General features: G+C 40.4%; 1 protein-coding gene across 7 annotated transcripts in view; it reads right to left on the reverse strand.

Moving 5' to 3' along the window:
* Window positions 1-22840, reverse strand: part of PHC3 (polyhomeotic homolog 3) — a 130574-nt gene that overhangs the window by 6603 nt on the left and 101131 nt on the right. For 5 of the 7 annotated variants that reach the window (XM_089675480.1, XM_089675482.1, XM_089675481.1 and 2 more), the window contains one exon: window positions 731-12154. In XM_089675480.1, coding sequence (XP_089531606.1) covers window positions 12000-12154 — 155 coding nt within the window. In that variant the 3' untranslated portion in view covers window positions 731-11999. Of the gene's footprint in view, window positions 1-730; window positions 12155-16224; window positions 16309-22840 lie in introns of those variants that run through there. The other 2 variants (XM_089675484.1, XR_016312462.1) reach the window with 2 other exon arrangements.

Genomic DNA, 22840 nt, shown 5'->3' on the forward strand with positions numbered 1-22840 from the left:
TCTTTTTCTTAACTCTGTTCATGTTATAACATTTTTGCTGTGAAGAAGAGGCATGTGATCTCCGCTGAGTCAAATTCAGTTTTGAGAACTGCAAAAGTAAACCAAGCATCTGTGATATCTTGTAGGCAGAGAAACTGCCCAATAACCTTACAAAAACCTCTGGAAGAGCATGACATTGTGAATGGATTAATGGAATTTATTTACCAAAAAAATTAAACATATACAGCCTTATTCTACATAATTAAAAAACGAATCTTTATTTCATGATGGAATAACCTTTGGATGGTAATATATTTTCCTCAAAAAGCATTTTATTAAAAAAAATCCGATTTAAATAAAAAAAATCCGATTTAAATAAAAAAAATCGATTTTTTTTTTTTTTTTTTTTTTTTTTTTTTTTAAATCATTGATTTTTATCCACCCTGGTTTTAACCCTCCCTTACTCTATCCAAAAAAAAAAAAAAAAAAAAAGGTTTTGTCTAGACTAGAGTAAGGGAGGGTTAAAACCCCTGTCAGATTTTTTTTTTTTTTTTTTTTTCACCAGCTGTGCGGATATTACCCTTCACTTCCTGTCCCGTAGCCAAACTGGAAGTGAAAGGAAATCCAAGCAAAGTAAAGGAATTTTATGGGGACCCCCAGGGTGCCCAAATTAGTGTCCCCACATTAGAAGAATTGAACATTTATAGGTCTTAAGTCTAATACAAAAACTAATATGAAGTTTTACACACTCTGAGCAATAAGGTTTTTTTTATTGATAAAGTACCTTACAATCTGTATAAGTTAACATTTCAGTACATACAATGATACTGCAGTCAAGTTGATCCACTTAGCCAAAAGCTAAGAGGCAGCACTATACAAATACAGGAAATGTAGAATACAGATAAAAGCAGCAGGATACATGTAAGCTGCAGGGATTGCCATCATTTACTCTAACAAAGTTAAACCTGCTTTAACTAATCAAAGATTTCAGACTGACATTAAAAATAACATAATTTATACCTGCAACTGCATAAAGAAGTAGCATATATAAAAGAAAATGTTATTAAAGTGGATCTGCTGTAAAATAAGAATTTATATTTGTATAACAAATGCACAGTGGGACTTTTATAATTAGACTTCTTCATCATCCACACACAAACTTCCTCTCGGGCTGCATCCATATTTATTCAGTGAAATCCACTTTATCCCAGAGCATGTGATATAGAATGGTTGTTGACCACTTTGACTAAATGAAAAGCCCTGTACTCCCTGTTTGATGTTTCATTGATTTTTTACACATTTTATTAAAGTAAAAAGAGCAGAAACAGAATCTCCACCCTGTGATGTGTCTGTAGCCAGGTTACTGCCCCATCCAGTCCATATGATGGTAGTTAAAGTAAAATTTGTTAAAACTTAAAATAGTAATATGAAAGTATAAGTTCACCTTTTAGTAAAAAATAATAAATGCACATTTTTTTTGCAGGTAAAAAAAAAAATTTGCATTTTTTTTTTTATTTGTCTGCAGGAGCCTGTAAAGTAGGGGTCTCCAACCTTTCTAAACAAAGGGCTGGTTTACTGTCCTTCAGACTTTTAGGAGGGCCGGAGTGGCCAGTGGGAGTAGAAAATGTCCCAGCGTCAGTAGGAGTAAAAACAGTGACATTGTGCTTGTAGTCAGTGGAAGGAGGAATAGTGTCCAATCATTGGTATTAATTGGAGGAACAGGGCCCCATCATTGGTATTTGTGGGAGGAATAGTGCCCCATCAGTGGTGATAGTGGGAGGAATATCGCCCCATCATTGGTATTAGGGGGAGGAATATTGCCCCATCATTGGTGTCAGTGGGAGAAATAGTGGTGTCAGGGGGAGGAATAGTGCCCCATCATTGGTGACAGGTGGAGGAATAGAATAGTGCTCCATCATTGGGGACAGTGGGAGAAATAGTGCCCCATCATTGGTGACAGGTGGAGGAATAGAATAGTGCTCCATCATTGGTGACAGTGGGAGGAATAGTGGTGTCAGGGGGGAGAAATAGTGCCCCATCATTGGTGACAGGTGGAGGAATAGTGCTCCATCATTGGTGACAGTGGGAGGAATAGTGCCCCATCATTGGTATCAGAGGAAGGAATAGTACACCATCCTAAGTATTAGTTGGAGGAATGGTGCCCCATCATTGGTGACAGTGGGAGGAATAGTACCCCATCATTGGTATCAGAGGAAGAAATAGTGAGCCATCCTTCATATTAGTTGGAAGAATGGTGCCCCATTCTTGGTATTAGTTGGAGGATTAGTACTTCATTGTTTATATCAGTGGGAGGAATTGTGCCCCATCAATGGTGTCAGTGGAAGGAAAATTCTCCATAGTTGGTGCCAGTGGAAGAAATGGTGGCTTCTTGTTGGTATCAGTAGAAGGCATACTCAGAGGGCCGGATTGATGCAAGCAAAGGGCCACAGTTCGTAGACCACTGCTTTAAAGCATTGCATCAGTGATCAGCAGATCGTTGGTGTTATGCAAGTCTCCTGCAGATCTGTCGGAATATCTGCTTGCTCGTATGGGATGCACGGCTCCACAGTGCTGTGGTTGTTCATTGAGGACTACAAGCTGAGAGCTGCTAAGTCTGCCCGGACTTGTAGTCTCTCATTCTCAGAATGCTGTGAATGAGTGACCTGGTTGGACCTAAGGGGGGGGAGAGAGAAGATCCCCTGCTAGCTGTCAAGGCGGGGAGTCGGGGCTGGTCAGATCATAACATGTTACACCCTGAATATAGGTGTAACATGTTCTGAAAGGTGAACTTTTCCTTTTAAACTCTCAGCATTTTTTTCTCAGCACTTGCAGTTTACAACTTTTAATACGCTTGGTTCCTGCTTGTTTAGTGCTGCTTTGCAGAACGTCCAGTCTTCACAGGAAACCGTTACCAGTGGACAGTGCAGACTCCAATCAACAATTCGTTTAATGATGCGAGGGGTATGTAGAAGCAGGTAAGTATCTTGTATCCTACTTGGCTGTGTCTATTGATGCGCACAGCGTAGGGAGACACGATTCTAGTCCCTGCATGCTAAGGTGGCTCCATAGGTTGCTGCAAGAGAAAGGAACCACCCTGAAACGGGATACCTGGGGCAGCGGTCATGGCAGCAGCTTAAACAGAAACATGGACATTAAAAATAAAGATGCTGCATTCTCTGTAAGTGATTAAACTGGCTGCTACAAGTGCTTAAAAATATCTGAGGGTTTAGTGTCACTTTAAATAAGCAACGTTGGGGAGTATGCAGGACAGCATTAGACAGAGGTAAGTGTAAGTGTAGTATCAAATAGTCATGCAATGCTACGTAATTGACCCACTTCCTTCAAAACCTGACTATAGGCTCTTTCACATGAATGTTCCATTTGAATCTGTCTCTACGTTTTTCAGAAGGATCCAGGTTAAACCACAATGTATGTCTATGGGCAGATGGATGAAAATGTCCATTTACATCTGCTTTCATCAAAAAATGGTTTGGGTTTGAGTGAGAGTTGGGAAATACCACCAGTCTTCACAAGACATATAAATAGCCAGTTGTAAGTGAATTGATCACTTAGTCTTGTCTGAAATGTATGATACCGGTTTGGTTGTCTGACCCTATTATTACATCACAATATTTGATGAATCTGACCCCAATATTTGATTTTTTTTTTCTAATGTTGACTACGCCTTTTACTGAGATCAGTGGCAGTGAAATCGTGTATTCTAGTCTATTGGCATAAAACCAATAACACTGTCATTACATTGTACAAAGGAGGGAAGCAGCACTGTATTAATGTCCCTTCCTGTTTTGCAGTGATTACTTTGACCAGACAATTCTAATTATGTAGTGGCTTGACCTCAGTACCACAACAAAAATTATTTTTCAGAAAGTACATAAAAAAAACATGAGAACCACGAACTAAACATATAATACATATAACAGACATAGACGTGGTAGAAATCTCTAAAAGACTTAAAATAAGCTGTCACATATAGGCTTTGGGTCTAGTAAGTTGTTGTTCAGCTCATCCTTTTCTTTTGTGATAAATGGTTACTTAGTAGATGGATCAGTAGTACAGTCCAAACTTGTATAATAAGTAGAAGAATCCAGGAGAATCCCATACTTTTCACTGCTTACAGACCATGACAGCAACCACAATCAATTGGCAACAAAAATACTACATCTGCCAATTTTGAGGAGCCACCAAAAATATTTTGATTAGTACATTTTTAATCATTCCCTTTGTACATAGTGGAAACAAAAAGTTTGTAAAAGCGTTTAGAAATGTTACAGCTTTTATACACTAATGTATTACAACTTGTGGTCTGATCATCATCTCAAGTCAAAGTAATAAATACAATCCAATTTAACTAACACTCAATATTTTACACTGCCATATATTTAATCAGCAAATTATTTAAACAACTGAGGCACTGAGAGAAAAGAAGGAAACAAAATCAAATAATTATGTAGAAGTTGGTGTTCCAATTATTTGTGGTATACGTTTGACCTTGTTACATTATCTTGGTTCAACAGTGAAAATTATATCTGCTAATAGTTATTGTTGCCCTAATTACTGAAAGAAGGAACACAGAGAAATCTTGCTGTCTTGTCAAATTAAAAGCCTCCATTACTCCATCGTCAGTGAGAGAATTCAATGCAAAAATACAGCACTCTTACTACTCTCTACATGAGCGCGCGTTCTACAAAGACCTGTGCAATGGATCATTTGGAAACAAAACATGGTTACTACTTTTTCAAGGGTAACAAGTAAGCATCCGCAAGAAGTGCCTTCAATTCATCTGTAGTCAAACTTGAAGGCAAAAGGCTACTAAAGGCAAATAGGCTGTTTGTTTTGCAAGGGAAGCCGCACTTTGCAAGCAAATTTTCCCCAAACCTTGTTCACTGGGGTGAAATATCACTTTGCAAAGGATACCCAATTATGTACAAGCAAAATAAAAAAATCAATTTTTGCTTATACATGCTTAAATGGTGGAATTCAGCACCGTTTCACCTAACTCACTAAGCTCTGGAACAATTTCTTATGCAAAGTGCAACTTCCCTCGAAACGTGAACAGCCTATTTGCCTTTAGTAAATCACCCACATTGAGTTTACTCCTAGAAAAATATCATCATAAAACTACAGTTAGCAGAATTCAAGATACTACATTAAAATCTCCACAGCCACATTCCAGTTGTTGGAAGCATGGTGGAGGATGTCTAACAGTAAGCTGATTTGCTGCTTTGGGCAAGAATGGCTTCCAATCACAGAGACAGCAAAGTTCAGAATAGAATATCAGGGTGTCTGTCTGCGATCTAAGTCTTTAAAAATAACATGGATAAGAAAATATTATGATCCATTGGTCAGAGCTTGGACCTCCATCCAGCTGAAATGATGTAGCATGATGTGGGAAGGGTCAATTCAAAAAGACATCCTATGTATTCATGAACACAAAATTCATCACTCAGGTCTGATCACTGACTGCAGAAAGCATTCAGTTGAGACATGTAAAACTGGAATTTTATGGTGCCACCCTTAAAACTCCTCTCCGGCCATCAGTGGTATAAGAATTAAAAAAAATAGTGCCCCTAGTTGTTCTCCTTTTTTTGAGTTACACATTATTACTTAATTTTACAGCAAAATCCTTCAGGAAATGTTTTATGACCACTTTCTCTAGTATTAAATGTTATAAACTGCAATATTTACAACAATGTTAAGTTCTGAAGCGCCATAAACGTTTCCTAGAATTTAGACATGCAGGTCTCAGTAGTCATAACGTGGCCTCCTAATTCAGCCCACTAGGGGAGATTTACTAAGACTGGTGCACTCAGAATCTGGAGTAGCTGTGCATGGCAGCCAATCAGCTTCTAACCTCAGTTTGTTCAATTAAGCTTTGGCAAAAAGGACCTGGAAGCTGATTGGTTTCTAGGCAGAGATGCACCACATTTTGCACCATAGAGTGTTAGTAAATAACCCCATGGCTTCACCTTAGTTTAACATGCCTGGCTTAAACCATGTGTTCAACAAAGGTGCAATGTATGTGTGTTAACCACTTGCCCTCCAAGGGATTTACCCCACTTCTTGACCAGGCCATTTTAAATGCAACGCTGCACCCAAATGAAAATTTATGTCCTTTTTTTCCCACGAATAGAGGTTTATTTTGGTGATGTTTGATCGCTTGTGCGGTTTAAATTTTTTTGCGCTATAAAAAAAAGACCAGCATTTTTGAGGAAAAAAAACAATATTTTTGACTTTTTGCTATCAAATATGCCCAGTAAAAATTTTTAAAAAAATCTAATTTCATTATAAATTTAGGCCCAAATGTATTCTGCTCCATGTCTTTACTAAAAAAAAAATTCCAATATGTGTAAATGAATTGGTTTATGTGAAAGTTATAGTGTTTACAATTGGCGGGATATACACTGGAATTTTTTTATTTTTACTAGTAATGGCATTGATCAGCAACTTATAGCAGGACTGCGGCGGACATTCTGACACTGGGGGGAACTGACTTGGTGTCATCGCCAATGACACCAATACAGTGATTAGTGCTAATAAAAAGTATTGCACTGTACTAATGCCACTAGGCAGGAAGGGGTTAACATGTGGGGCGATGAAAGGGTTAACTATGTACTGTGTCTGTGCTTTCAACTGTAAGCACACCATGCAAAGCAATGTGCAAGAGCTGATGGGAGAGAACTGTATTGTTTACATACAGTTCTCTCACTCCATCGGTAATGCTCCTCAATCACCAGGTGCCAGCGAGTGATTAGCAGCCGGGACTCGGTGATTAACAGTCAAGGCTGCGAACAGCGGTGCAGATAGGGTATGCGCTTGGCTCGTGCGTGCCCCCTACCCGGAAATACATTTTGCGCACCCCTGCCGCCCTGTAGCAGTATATCTGCTATAGGGCGACGGGAAAGCAGTTAACTAAGATAGATCTTTTAATATTGTGACTTGTGATGAAGATCAGCATCTTCTGAAGCCGTATATATGTAAAACATTTACCAGGCTGTGCAAGCTCTCTTTTCACAGCGGTATATGGGACTGTGCCTATTTGTAGATATTTGTTTTGTGGAAAAACAATGTGTGCTTTCTTCCTTGTGACATCATACATCAGTAAACAAATCTGAGAAACTAGTAAATCAAGTCTGCACATTTCACTTACTTAGTAACCTATTACCACATTTCTCACAGTCCATCCCAATTAATACTAGAGCTGATTCTCAAGTCAACACTGCAGTCTTCAGCTTATGTATTGAACTGTGCACAGAACAGCAAAGAAGTGCTATTTAGAAATATTCACAAGCGGATTACACGTAACACTGAATATCGATTAGGATTTGGTTATGTTTTCTAATACATTCTGTTCTAATACAATCTCTCATTGTATAGAAACATGCACATAAATGTTTGCAAAAATGTATATTCAGTATTTGTTATTAAACTGTAGTATCTAAAAGTAACCTTGATTTTCCTGCGTCCTGGGTATACTGTCAATATTGCATTAGTATTCAATAATCTGTTTGAAACTAAATATCTATTAGAAGGGCGACCTCTTCTCATGAAAACAGTTGACCTGACTCTTGGATAGCCACTTAAAGCTCCACTCTGAGATCAATCTATTTATGGCGATTCTAGAACAATAAATAATAATACTTCCATTTACCTTGCAGCAGCACCGTTCTCCTCCCAAGTCATAATTCAAAAGCTGCTCTGCTTTCATTTCCTGTGTGGGGGACCAATCATACCTGCTCTCTCCTTTGCAGGGTGACTGGTCCCCTCGCCGCCCCTTTGTACTCCTATCTGTTAGATTTCTGACTTCATCACGTCATCATAAAGAAATGGGTCAGCTCTGCCCACCTTGCACCTGCTTTTCTATTCCTGTGCACGTTTCCCAACAATATCTGAGTAAAAATACTTTACTTTAATTTTTTAGTATTAAGAATCAGATGCTTTAATTTGGGGGGAAAAGGGTATTTTTTGCACAGAAAGAGAATGCTTGTCTTGCCTGTCTTTGTCTGGCACAATTTGCGTATTATGGGCGGTGACAGAGTGCTAGATTAGTCCCACTGACACTGCCCATAGACCTGCCCATAGACCCGCCCAAACAGGAAGTAACAGCATGGCATAATGGGATGTGTAGTTTCTTATGGAAAGAGGAGTGGTGACGTGTGGTGGCAATGTGTGGTGTGCCAGCTCTCAGAACCCAGTGGGGGGGGGGGGGATTAAAGGAAGGAAAAGCACACATGGATGATATCACAGGTACCAATCTATTTCTGTTTAGGCTGAAAGCAGGGTTCCTTATAATGAGCATATCATTTTTATAATGAAAGTAATAATGGCTAGAGATTTTGTGAAAAGTATCTCAGAGTGCGGCTTTAATAACTGCCTCTGTTTTCCATCAGTATGCCTTTTGATATCTTCCTAGCACATCCGCTCCATACACACTGTCCATGCTTTACTTCATTTGGAATACGTTTGGTGCAGTCACTCTTTAACACCTGTACTCAATATGAAAAAGAACACAGGCCATGTATCACTATTTGTAGTTAATGTGTAATGTGGGAATATTTTGATTGTTTTCTTTCTAAGGTAATATACACTGCTCAAAAAAATTAAAGGAACACGTTTTAATCAGAGCATAGCATCAAATCAGTTAAACTCCTGGAATATTGATATGTCCATTAAGTAGCAGAGGGAATTGTTAATCAGTTTCAGCTGCTTTGGTGGTAATGAAATTAACAGAAAGTGCACTAGATGGGCAACAATGAGACAACCCCCAAAAAGGGAATAGTTTTGGGGTGGAGGTCAGTGACATTTTTTTTCCCTACTCATCTTTTCTGACTGTTTTTCACTAGTTTTGCATTTGGTTAAGGTCAGTGTCACTACCGGTAGCATGAGGCGATACCTGGACCCTACAGAGGTTGCACAGGCAGTTCAATTCCTCCAGGATGGCAGGTTTGCTGTGTCTCCCAGCACAGTCTCAAGAGCATGGAGGAGATTCCAGGAGACAGGCAATTACTCTAGGAGAGCTGGACAGGGCCGTAGAAGGTCCTTAACCCATCAGCTGGACTGGTATCTGCTCCTCCGCAAGGAGGAACAGGATGAGCACTGCCAGAGCCCTACAAAATGACCTCCAGCAGGGCACTGGTGTGAATGTCTATGACCAATCAGAAACAGACTTCATGAAAGTGGCCTGAGGGCCCAACGTCCTCTAGTGAGTCCTGTGCTCACTGCTCAGCACCATAGAGCTTGATTGGCATTTGCCATTGAACACCAGAATTGACAGGTTCACCACTGGCACCTTGTGCTTTTCACAGATGAGAGCAGGTTAAACTTGAGCACATGTGACAGACGTGAAAAGATCTGGAGAAGCCATGGAGAACATTATGCTGCCTGTAACATTGTTCAGCATGACCATTTTGGTGGTGGGTCAGTGATGGTCTGGAGAGGCATATCTATGGAGGGACGCACAGACCTCTACAGGCTAGACAATGGCACCCTGACTGCTATTGGGTCTGACAATGTGTCCAAGGATTTCATCTCAATACCTAACGCTGGTGCAGTGGGTCCTGGGTTCCTCCTTGCACAACAATGCCTGGCATCCTGTGGTGAGAATATGCAGGCAATTCCTGGAGGATGAAGGAATTGATACCACTGAATGGCCCCCACGCTCGCCTGACCTAAATCCAATAGGACACCTCTGGGATATGTTTCGGTCCATCCGATGCCGCCAGGTTGCACCTCAGACTGTCCAGGAGCTCAGTGATACCCTGGTCCAGATCTGGGAGGAAATACCCCAGGACACCATTCATCGTCTCATTAGGAGCATGCCCCAACGTTGTCAGGCATGCATACAAGCACATGGGGGCCATACAAACTACTGAATACTATTTTGAGTTGCTGCAATGAAATTTCAGCAAAATGGACTAGCCTGCTGCATCAATTTTTCACTTTGATTTTCGGGTGTCTTTGAATTCAGTCCTCTGTAGGTTGATAATTTTCATTTCCATCAAACGATGGGGCATCCTTACATTCCTAACACCTTACCCAGTCCATATCAGTATAGATAATCCAGCATGTTCTTTTCCGCATTCAGATCTGATGTGTTTTCAAAGTGTTCCTTTAATTTTTTTGAGCAGTGTAAAAACTGATCTCAGCAAGTAATCCACCCATACCAAGCTCGGTTTGTAATGATCAGGATGCAAATAGATTGTGTAGGGCTTTCCTATGAAGAGATATTGGTGCTTTTGAGAGTTGAAAGTGCCCTTTATCACATACAGAGCTTTTCTAAAGCCTAGTACACACTATCAGTTTTTTTTCTGTTCAACCCAGCAGGCTGAATGAAAAAAAAAACCTGAAGATCTAGGGAGGAGATCCTGTACTAACAATCCGATGTAAGTACAGCGATCTCCCCACTGAGCTATTGTGTTCTGACAGGGGAAATGGCCTTCCACCAGAACACACCAGTCAGCACTCTCAGCCATTGGCTGAGAGCACTGATTGGATGCCAATCAGCAGGCCTTTTTCAGTCATGCCCCTTCAACAGAAGCTGGACATTCGGCCGGCTTCTCTCGGATTGGCTATCAGACACATGGGCCAATACCACCTGATATTTGGTCCATGTGTGCGGGGCATCACTTGTTGGAAAATCTTGATGTGAACAGGCCGTGATTGGTGCCATTTATATTGAGATAATAAAAGTTGTCTTTCATCTGTGCATTACTAAAACCCATCAGTAAAATCAGAGTGAAGATTTTAGCGGATACTGCAGACATGGTGATATCTTTGAGGATGGGCATATGTCTCACTGCCTGTTAGTCTTGGTTAAAAATGAGTCCTTTTATAGCCAGCCTTTGGCTATTTCTGATAGTTACAGTCTAAGGTATAAATGTTCCCCTCCATAAAACTACGCTGTGTGTAATGGCTGCTTGTCAAACACAAGCAAATATTTACAATAATCACATGATATTGTTATCTAAATGTAGATAAATATATTTTTGTAATAGCTTAAAGTGCAAGGGAGTAGTCAACCTGTTATCCCCACAACTGCTGTTGAAATACAAGCTCCAGCACGCCTTAACACTTAGCAAGTAGCAGAGCTTACACTTCATCAACAGGAAAGCTACAGGCTTTTTAAGTGCAATAAAATACACAAAGCATCTTATGAATACCTTACAGACATAAGATAACAGCAGCCATACTAAAAAGTGAAATCTCAAATGTGGGTGGACAATAAATGACCCACCACTAGCTCCTTATACTGTATACAAAACAATCTCTCTTCAACAGAGATTTCTTGCACCCCCTTCTCTAAACAAGTCTTGCCCTTTTCAGCACATAAGGTGTCATGACCTTGATTCTGCTGCAAAGAGAAAGGTTACACTCCTCTCACTGCTTTCTCTGTAAGGTAACATCTAGGAAAGCATCAACAAATCAAGTGAGATAACTTTGCAGTGGCTGCTCAAAGTGCAGATATCTTGTCTAACTTCCTAAGCCATAAAAGAAGATGCTGAGTTCTGGCATGCACCCAAAGTAGAAATACCATTTCTAGGTGGACTGGCCTTTGTACTGTCCAGCTGAATACTTTTCGTTTGGACACATTTATGGTAGAAAAGAAAAAACACTTGTTAAACACAAGTAGTATCAAATATAATACCTATCTGACTGAGCCATGGGCATTTCAATAGTATTATCTCTGAAGGTTTTCCTCTCTTGTCTGTTGCTAATAGATTCTAGTCCATTGGAAGTGTATTTAAAAATTAAAAAAGCTGAAATGTAAGTCATGAAATGTACCACCGTAATACAACAACTTTCCTTATTTCTTATTACCAGTGATGCCTCGTCGATGCAATAAAATATGTCAAATATTAAAGCTTTTTTTAAACATGTCTAGAGGTTCATAAATGTGGCAGGTTTGCAATGATGATATGTACAAAGTTACAAAACTATGCACAACTTACTTGCAAGCCCTGACATTTTTTCACAGTTCAGGCACAGTACAGCTGTACTGTATACTACGTATCCTTTAGTGAATTAATACGAGCACAGATCTTCAGGGCTGGTCCTAGCTTAATATTCATGGTACTCATGAGATGGTCTTCCTTTAGTAACAGAAGAGCCTGTCCATCAATCTCCTGTGTCCTAAACTCATCAGCGATATCATGGCATCCTAGATAGAAAGATGTAAGAAAGAAGTGCAAATGAATGTCCAAATTTAAATTTTTTTTAAAATATACATAGGCAGGCATTTAGGCCTCATGCAAACGAACATAATAAATGCTGCTTTCACAGGCATACAGCATATTTGTTTTTATACCTCCAAACATAACTCTATGTTAGCCTATGTGGCCATGCACATCACACATTTAAGTTAGTATTTTAGAGGCACAAAAAGGCACCAATGCTGCCTTCAGAGAGGAGCATATGAGCAAACTTTACATCTGTAAATGCACATAAACGAGCGCATATAAGTGTATATATATATTCTAGAACAAATATTCTGGGCAGTAGAATGCATTTATACCCCATCATACGCGCACAACATGAGCGCTCATACTCGCATAAACGCAAATACTTACGCAACATTAGAGCCATTTTTTCTGCCAAGTTCTGCCAGGAAAAAAATGCAGCATATTTGGAGAACAAAATTGTATGTCCACGTGCATATTGCCTTAAATGTATACAAACAAGCACCATTAAGGCAAAAGCAGAACCCCCAATTAGGCCAAGATTTCAACATTTACCTATAACAAGTTAAAAAGAAGGAAAAATATTTTTCACATATTCAGCCAACTCTGCAAGTATAATCTTTCATCTTTCTCGTTTCTGCTGTCTTCTGGAAGTTCTGCAGACAAGTATGGGAAGTAGTACAGCAAGTGTAATTACACTGATCAGCCATAAGTAAACATGCCACTCCCTTAAATGGTTAAAAAAAACAAAACAAAAACATGCCACTCCCTGGAAAATCACCATGGCAGTTTGTTGTGTATGGGGCTGCATAGTTGCAGACCGGTCAGGGTGCCCATGCTGACTCATGTCCACAGCCCAAAGCATCTACAATGTGCACATACGTATAAGAACACGGAGCATTGGAAGAAGGTGACCTGGTCCTGCCATTCATGTGGATGTTACTTGACACATACCACCTACCTAACCATTGTTGGTGACCAAGTACACCCCTTCATGGAAACGGTATTCCCTGATGGCAGTGGCCTCAGTAAGATCTGCCACACTACAAAAATGGTTAAAAAATTGGTTGAGGTACACAACAAATTTGAGGTATTGACATGGACTCCAGATCTCAATGCAATCAAGCATCTTTAGGGTGTTCTGGAAAAACAAGTCCCCACCTAGAAACCTACAGAACGTAAAGGATCTGCTACTAATGGCTTCATGCCAGATGCCACAACATGCCTTCTGAGGTCTAGTGGTGTCTATGAATCCATGGGTTAGGGCTGTTTTAGTGGCAAAAGAAGCTGTTTTGGTGGCAAAAGGGGGGCCTACTCAATTTTAAGTGGGTGGCCATGAAGTTATGGCTGATCGGTATACTTCTTGAAGAAATGTTGTTTAAAATGTTACAAGAAAAACAATAGTTTCTAGCAGCTTTTTCACTTGTTGTTAGAGGTGATTGTAGCCGTATTAGTGCACTTGCGACAGAAACAATTGAGTACTGTCCGTGATACTTTTTTTATTTGCACTAACATACAATTTTGAGGACAAGCTTTCGGGGGACATACCCTGAAAGCTTGTACTCAAAATTGTTAGTGCAAATAAAAAAAGTATCACGGACAGTACTCAATTGTTTCTGTCACTTGTCGTTAGAAATTGAATCTGAGTACTTAAATACATTTTCCTTTCAATAAATTTTTTTATTGAAAAAGTTTATGTTTTTAGAAGATACAATTGCAACCACTGTGTTGTGTGCAGGTAGGATTATAACATTAAAAACAGGTAGGTCAAAAGTGGTCGTACATAAAATAACAAATCCGTAACAAGTAACAAAGTAGATGGTATTTCAGAAAGTACATTTATCGTGTTATAACAATGGATCAGAGTGAAAAACCAAAGAATATCCATACACCTATAGCCTGGAATCAGGCGTTGGTAACAGAGGTGTCAGTGTATGAAATTCACAGATCATATGCCTAAATACATTTTCAATGTAAAATAAGACCTATAGTGAAAGAAAACAATAAGGAGATCTTAAGGAATAGAGTGCAGGATCATATGTCCTGTTTTTAACCTAAGAAAAGGATTTTACTGGTAAGTATAAAATCTTACTAAATTAATCGTACAGTACAGGGCACCAGGACATGGGATGTCCTTAGTTGGAATGGGATGTCCAAAAGCAGTCAAGCTAAGGGGTGGGCAAAGCAGTAAACAACAGTAACAGGCCCAAATACCAAACAAATTAAAAAAGGGCTTAACAGAACTCAGACAGCAGCTTGCATGCCTGAAACGGGCATTAGGGGAGGCCTAAACATCCACCTGCTAAACTTACAAACATGTGAAGACCAGGTGGCAGCCTTGCAAACCAAAGAAACATATGCCTGATGCCCATGAAGCACTAACAGATCTGGTAGAGAGACCCTAACAAGCAAAGGAGGAACCCTATCCTTTAAACAATAGGCTCAAATAATGACTTAGCTAATTTGCCTAGCAGTGGTGGAGTAAAGAGCAGATGAGGTCTGAACATGCAAATGGTAAAACAGAGAACATGTGAAAGCCCATTAGGCATGTGTTGATCTAGTGGAGTAAACCTTGACAGGAAAAGGTGGGACCTTATCCTTAAGCCCATAGGTTTGAACAAAAAGCTGCCTGAGCCACCTAGTAAAGGTGAAAAAGAGGCAGGTTGGCACCTGGGGACCTGTCAAGATGATGAAAAAGCAGTCAGTCAATCTGAAAGAAGATGTAGCTGAGAAACAAACTTGAACAGCTTGAACCAAATCCAAGCATTGGATTTAAATCCCCTTGGGATGCACTGGAGCAGGACAGAGGGATGGAAGTAAAATGCCTTGGTTACAGTGAAAACGTGATGCCACCTTAGGGAGAAAAAGAGACCCTAGGGCTTAAGTAAACATTGCCTCTGTGTAAAACAAAAAATGTTTTTGTAAGACAAGGCTAATAATTAAAAAAAAACAATTTTCGGTGATGGCAATAACAGAGGACTATCCTTGATAGGCTCAAAGGGCTGTTTTTGAACAGTCGACAGAACCAGGTTGAGAGCCCATGGAGTCAGGTGGCTGTAAAAGTGGAACTATATGAGCCAAACCCTGTAAAAAGACCTATACCAAGGAGTGAGAGCGGTTACAACAGATTGCTGATATATTGCAGGTCAGTATGGGGTTTATTTACTAAAGCTGGAGAGTCCAAAATCAGACTCCCTTCTGCATAGAAACCAATCAGCTTCTAACCTCAGCTTGTTCAATGAAGCTTTGGCAATGAAACCTGGAAGCTGATTGGTTTCTATGCAGAAGTGAGACTGATTTTGCACTCTCCAGCTTTAGTAAATAAACCCCTATGTGTCCCATGGACTGCTATCTGCGATGAAACTTCCTTGCCTTAGACAATGCAAAGTATGCTTTCCAATTGCAATGGTAGACCTTGCAAGAGGTGGATTTCCTACCCTATATGTATGTAGGAATATAAATAAGATAGGTTTCTATCCCTTAGAATCTGGGCTTCAACAACTACATCATCAAAGCAAGTGACCATGAAGCAGGGTGGAAAATTGGTCCTTGGGAGAGAAGATCTGAATGATCAAGAAGATCCCACAGAGAGTCTGCCAAGAGTGTAATGAGGCCTGAGTATCCCGGTAGCCTGGGTCAATTTGGAACAATGAGAATCACAAGTATGTCTCCCATTTCCATCCTGTGGAGCAGCAAGGCATGGGTTTGCGGGGAGGAGAGGCATAGATCAGGTTGAACTGAAAAAGAATGAGTAAAGTCCACAGTGCAAAATGAGCAAAAAACCCCAAAAAGCACTATTTAAATAATAGCACCCTTACTGATATAGATAAATACTCCAATTAACTCAATAAAGACAAAAATAGAAGTAAAAGATCAGCTGGCGCTTGCTTTCTCCTATAGACTAAATACATATCAAAGGTGAAGTTTCTGTTAAACACATTGACAACACTTGTCCTCACAATAGGATAAACTTTCAGACAAAGGAAAACATGAAATGTGCTCTGCAAACTTGTGCCACTGACTCACTGATAGATATAATGTGGATACTCACATGTGTGGAGATCTGTATGCAGTTTTTAAGTTGCAATCCTGTGATAGCAATCTCCAGCTTTAAAGTGGTTGTAAACCCTTATACCTAGGACACACGATGAGAAAATCAGATGAAAAAAACACTTTTTGGAGCGATCGTACAATAATCTATTCATTAGTACACAGCTTTCAAGAGCCAACCATGACAGTTCATGCGAAATTATTTGAAGGGACAAGCACGAAAATTTTTTGTGTATGATAACAGAACAAATGATTTTCGCTTAATCAGTACAGTATTAGTTCGTAAGATATCAAGTGACCAAGACCGCGCAGGCTCGGAAACAAAAGAATACATTACAACACAATACAATACAGTACATTATCGCAGGAAGTTATATTCTGTACTACGAGAATTTTTGTAACTTTAGTAACCTATTTGTTTTTGTACACACGATGAGAATATCAGATGAATGATCGTCCATTTTTTTGCATGCTAATCTCACAACAAAAAACATATTAGGCTACTAAAGTTACGAAAATTCATGTTAGTGAGAATACAACTTTGGAAGGGATGGTGTGTCCCTAAGCTCCAAGGGTGTCAGAGCAAAAGAAGGAGGAGGCATACTGGTCTTAGGGCACACCCCTCTGTGCTCACTGCCACTGCTGCTGCAATGGGTGTGTCAGAGCTGGGAAAGTGAATGAGGAGGAAGCTGTGAATGTGTGAATGAGGAGGAGCTCCGCCTGTCAGATCCCCCACATCTCATCTGGTGTAAACCACTTGAAGAGCCTTTCATCTGCTGGATGTGACCCCTGGTGGAGCTGAGGAGTCCAGCTTGAGATAGAGAAATGCAACATAACAAACGCATATTACTGTTCTGTTTCTAGACAGCAAAACCTTGTCGTGAGTTTGCAATCTTCCTATTGGTGGAGGCAACACAAGATGGGTGTTTACGGATTGCATGGTGAAGTTTTGTATGCAGAACACTGGGACCGTCCACTCTGGTAATTTGTTGTCCTACAGAAGGTGTTTACATTTGAGATTACAGTACCTCATTGAACAAACTTCATATATATATATATATATATATATATATATATATATATACATACACAGTTGTGTTCAAAATAATAGCAGTGTGTTGAAACAGTGCAGAAAGCTCAAAATCCTTCTAATAGCTTTTATTTCCATACACACAAATGCATTGGCAACACTACACATTCTATTCCGAATCAAAACATGAAGAAAAATATATCAAATTTGTGTTGTTCCTCTAAAGAAAAATTGAAGAAAAGTGAATATTAGACTGTTAAAAAAAATAGCAGTATTTGTATTCTTCTTTACAAACTCAAACATTCACTATATAAACTGAAAAATGTTTGAGGATTTTGCTTTCCTTTGAATCACTTAATTAATATTTAGTTGTATAAGCACTGTTTCTGAGAACTGATGTACATCTGTGTTGAAACCAGTCAACCAACTTCTGGCACCTGTGAACAGGTATTCCAGCCCAGGATGATTGGACTACATTCCACAGTTCTTCTGTATTTCTTGGTTTTGCCTCAGAAACTGCATTTTTGATGTCACCCCACAAGTTTTCTATTGGATTAAGATCCGGGATTGGGCTGGCCACTCCATAATGTCAATCTTGTTGGTCTGGAACCAAGATGTTGCAAGTTTACTGGTGTGTTTGGGGTCGTTGTCTTGTTGGAACACCCATTTCAAGGGCATTTCCTCTTCAGCATAAGGCAGCATGACCTCTTCAAGTATTCCGATGTATTCAAACTGATCCATGTTCCCTGGTATGCGATAAATAGGCCCAACACCGTAGTATGAGAAACATCCCCATATCATGATGCTTGCGCAACCATGGTTCACTGTCTTCACAGTGTACTGTGGCTTGAATTCAGTGTTTGGGGGTCGTCTGACAAACTGTCTCCGGCCACTAGACCCAAAAAGAACAATCTTACTTTCATCAGTCCACAAAATGTTGCGCCATTTCTCTTTAGGCCAGCCAATGTGCTCTTTGGCAAATTGTAACCTCTTCAGCACGTCTTTTTTTCAACAGTGGAACTTTGCGGGGGCTTCTTGCAGATAGCTTGGCTTCACATAGGTGTCTTCTAATTGTAACAGTACTCTCAGGTAACTTTAGCCCTTCTTTGATCTTCCTGGAGCTGATTGTTGGCTGAGTCCTTGCCATTTTGGCTATTCTTCTATCCATTCGAATGGTAGTTTTTCGCTTTCTTCCACGTCTTTCAGGTTTTGGTTGCCATATTAAAGCATTTGCGATCATTTTAGCTGAGCAGCCTATAATTTTCTGCACTTCTTTATATGTTTTCCCCTCTCCAATCAACTTTTTAATCAAGGTACGCTGTTCTTCTGAACAATGTCTGGAACGACCCATTTTCCTCAGAATTTGAGAGAGAAATGCACTGTAACCAGCATGTACAACATTTGCTGCCTTCCTTCCTTAAATAAGGGCAATAATTGCCACCTGTTTTTCAAAGAATGAATGACCTCACTAATAGAACTCCACACTGCTATTATTTTGAACATGCCCCTTTCAATTAGTGATTCAATTACACAGAATCAGCAGCATGCATGTCATGACTGTTGGGTCTGTTGGATTTCTATTACTCTACCACACCTGCTAGTAAATTATTTGCCATGTAGAAATATCATTTCTACCAAAAACAGTGACTGCTCAGGTTAGTGATGTCTGACTGCTATTATTATAAACACAACTGTATATACCTTTTATGGACTTATAATGATTGTGCACTAATTTTTAAGGTGGATTATAATTAATCACATAATTAATGGATTTAGCGCTGCAATTATTTTCTGTTTTTACTCTGAAGGATATAATCCATTGCACGCAGCTATTCATATGGTTAGTGCTGACTTCACCATTTTGTATTACTCAGTTTTTTTTACTATTCTAATTACATGAAAATCATTTGTTATCTTACGAGAACATTTTTTGTGCTTGTTCCTTCGGATATTTTCACATGAACTGTTGTGACCGGCTCTTGAAAGCTGTACACTAACAACCAGATTATCAGACGATTGCTCCGATAGCGTTTTTTAAAATTTCTTATTGCATGTACTAGGCTTTAGTCTAGGCTCATATCTCCTTGTTTTGTGCTGGCACATTAGGGGCACAAGTTTTCCTGATTGAACTGATCCCATGGAATCATGAGAATATGGAAGCCAGGAGGTTCACATTGGGGGTTCCCCACCTGCGACAGAAGTCACAACACATTTCCAGGTGAAAAGACCATTTTCACGAACAGAATAACTTTGGAATGAAGTAGTCTACTCAACAATTTTCCACGCCTAGAATTTGCATGGTGTACAGGCCTGGAACATGAAGTTCTGCTCAAGTCAGAATCTGGTTGGCTTTAAATTGAGCTGAGACTTTTGGACCCCCCTGATGATTGATGTACACATCAGCTGTAGCACCCTCCAACTGAATTCAAATTGGATGACCTTACAGTCGTGAGGTTCAGCATGGAAGGGTACTCAATTCACTTGTAGTTTCAGTATGTTGATCAGGAGGTGATACTGCTCTTGCCTATGCAGTCATCATCTCACGCCTTGACTACTGCAACTCTCTTCTCACTGGCCTACCCAAGTGCAGGCTCTCCCCGCTCCAGACCATCCTGAACTCAGCGGCCAGACTCATCCACCTCACCACCCGCTCCACCTCTGCCACCCCCCTCTGCCTCTCCCTCCACTGGCTCCCGATTGTCCAACGCATCAAATTTAAACTTCTAATCCTGACCTACAAAGCCGTTCATAACACTGCCCCTGACTACCTCACCAACCTGATCCCCAAGTACCACCCTACCCGTACCCTTCGCTCCTCACAGGACCTCCTTCTATCCTGCTCCCTGGTCTCCTCCTCCCATGCACGACTGCAGGACTTCTCCAGGTCCTCCCCTATCCTCTGGAACTCACTGCCCCAATCCATCCGACTGTCGCCTTCCCTCCCCACATTCAGGCGCTCCCTCAAAACCCATCTTTTCAGGGAAGCCTACCCCACCCTCACCTAACGGCCTTTCTCCCTCATTCCTCCCACCACTTCATCCCCCTCAGCCACTTCCTATTGTTCCACTACCCCCTCCCTCCTAGATTGTAAGCTTGAAAGAGTAGGGCCCTCTTACCCCTCGTACGCTGTCTGTCTTTGTTGTACTGTGCCATGTATTGTCCCCCCTATTGTACAGCGCTGAGCAAACCCTTTGGCGCTATATAAACTCGATGTAATAATAATAATAATAATGCAGTCAGAATGTTATATTGCAACGGTCTGGAGTGGAATTGGACATATAGGACTCATGACTTATGCAGAGCGGAGAGTTGGCCACGTGTGGACTGCAAAATCCAAGCATGGGGCCTAGATTCAGGCATTTGTCTTGAGGAAGAAGAACTAGAAGAACTACAGACTGAGCAGTATTGAAGAGAAGACCCAGATACTCCAATTGATGAGTTGGGTCCAGCACTGACTTAAAAAGGTTCAGGATCCAACTGAACCTTTGAAGGGTCTGAACAGTCCTGTGGACATTTTCTGACATGGTAACAGCCAACTGCTTTCTCAGCAAGAGGTTATCCAGTTAGCCCACAATGGGATCACATTGTAAGCATAATGGAGCAAACCTCGGGGCTAGAACCTTGGTAAATACTTGAGGTGCAGGGGACAGACCAAAGGGAAAGGCAACAAACTAGTTGTGTTGTGTACCCACAGCAAAAAGAAGGTTGGGAACGTTAGTTTGTTGACAGGTGATGACTCTTATGAGACTCCAGACTGGTAACCTTAGAAAATTTAGAAGCAGGTTGCTCCAAATCCAGACATCTATGCACAAGAGCAGGTGTTATATGGCCATCTGTGACCGAGCTGAGCAGCAGCAAGGAGGATTGACCCTGTAATCCTAGCAAGTCCTTGCAGGTAATTAAACCACTGGTTAATTGATGCTGCAGGCATGAGAGACAAAAAAAGTGTTTGAGCGTAACAAACTGTAAGCAGCATGGCACTAGATACCTGGACGTGTAAGCACCCAGAACAGTGTAATGCAGGAACAATTCACAGGGTTCATGTGAAACATTAAAAAAGCACCACAGCACTGTTCCCACAGAGTGCATGCCACCAATACAATGAGTTTGTCTGAAAGTAGTATTAAACTCTCATTGCTTTTTAGGTTAACACGTTGAGCACAATAAAATAAACATTCTATAGTAAACTATTTGTTAAAATGCTTATCTCAGCACTTGCAGTTTGCAACTTTCAGTGCTGCTGGGTCCTAAACTCTCAATCCTGCTTTCCTGAACTTCCAGTCTTCACAAGAAATAATTCACTAACAGTAGACAGTGCAGTCTAGAGTCCATCTGTTAGCTTGAACAGAAGGGGGGGGGGCCAGAGAGGTGCAAGGGAGTGCCTTGTCATCCTAGGCTATGTTGCTGTGTGTTTCTATCGATGCATACAGTGTAGTGAGACAGAGCTCTAGTCCCTGCATGCAAGGGTCACTCCAAAAGACACTGCAAGAGAAAGAAGCTGCCCTATAATTGATTCCCTGGGCAGTGACCACGGCACCCACTTAAATTGGAATAAGGGCAAGGATTAAAAGATAAAGATGCATACTCAGTAAGCGAATAAATCAGCTGCTGAAAGTGCTTAAAAAAAAATCGAGGGTTTATTATCATTTTGATGGGACTTTTTACCTTCCCTGACAGAGAGGAACCCCTTCAACCTGAACTCATAGAAAGTAGAAGATTCCATCCTCAGAACTAGAGAACTAACTACTTATTACATTTCTCTGGGTTAGAAGAGAAACTAATCGCAGCTTCTTTCTATAAACCATTAAAATGTCAGGCCACCAATGACTGAAGTATTTGGTTCTCAATAGACACTGGTGAGCTAAATCAACCACTGACTTCTTTTTGAAGACTTCAGTGGTGAAATCTCCCTGCCAGGCTGTCTTGCTCTACCCCTCTACCTATCATTTCATTCTCTGTAACATATATAAAAATCCAATATGAAAGGGACATCCGTTTATAATTCCCATGGGCATCGTTAGGACTTCAGCTTGCCATCTGAGACTGAGACAAAGAGGAATATATGAAGTCCATGAGTAACCTACTGACATCAACCAAAAACTGAAACTGAACTCTGCAAAGTGCTATTTACATATAACTTGTTAACCCAACTGAATCAAGATTTTAGAACAACTCTTCCTCCTGTGCACATTTCCTCCTGTGAAAATCTTCATGGTACGTCAATACCTTCAACAATCACACACAAGTAGAACACCAAAGCTTAAAGTGGAACTACATATCTGAGCATCACAAACATAAAAAAATGCTATTTAATTCATTTTTAATTTAATTTAATTTGAAGCAAACCCACCCATTCATCCATGTCTCCATGCTTTATTTTGCTGAAAAATCACTTTGAAAAATACCCCCTAGCATTTCTGGCTGTGGCAAGCTTACGTAAGGGCATATGATTCATGTAGCATTTACATCCTGGAATCCAACTCCCCTTAGCTTAGGTATGCAGGCAGGAGGGTGTGTTTAGCTGAGAAAGGCCCTCATCCCCTCCTGAAGATTCCTGAGATATATGATATCATTTGCCTAGGCATGG

Source organism: Staurois parvus, unplaced genomic scaffold, assembly GCF_062004578.1.
Source record: "Staurois parvus isolate SC_StPar_1 unplaced genomic scaffold, SC_StPar_1.0 ptg000155l, whole genome shotgun sequence".
Lineage (NCBI taxonomy): Eukaryota > Metazoa > Chordata > Amphibia > Anura > Ranidae > Staurois > Staurois parvus.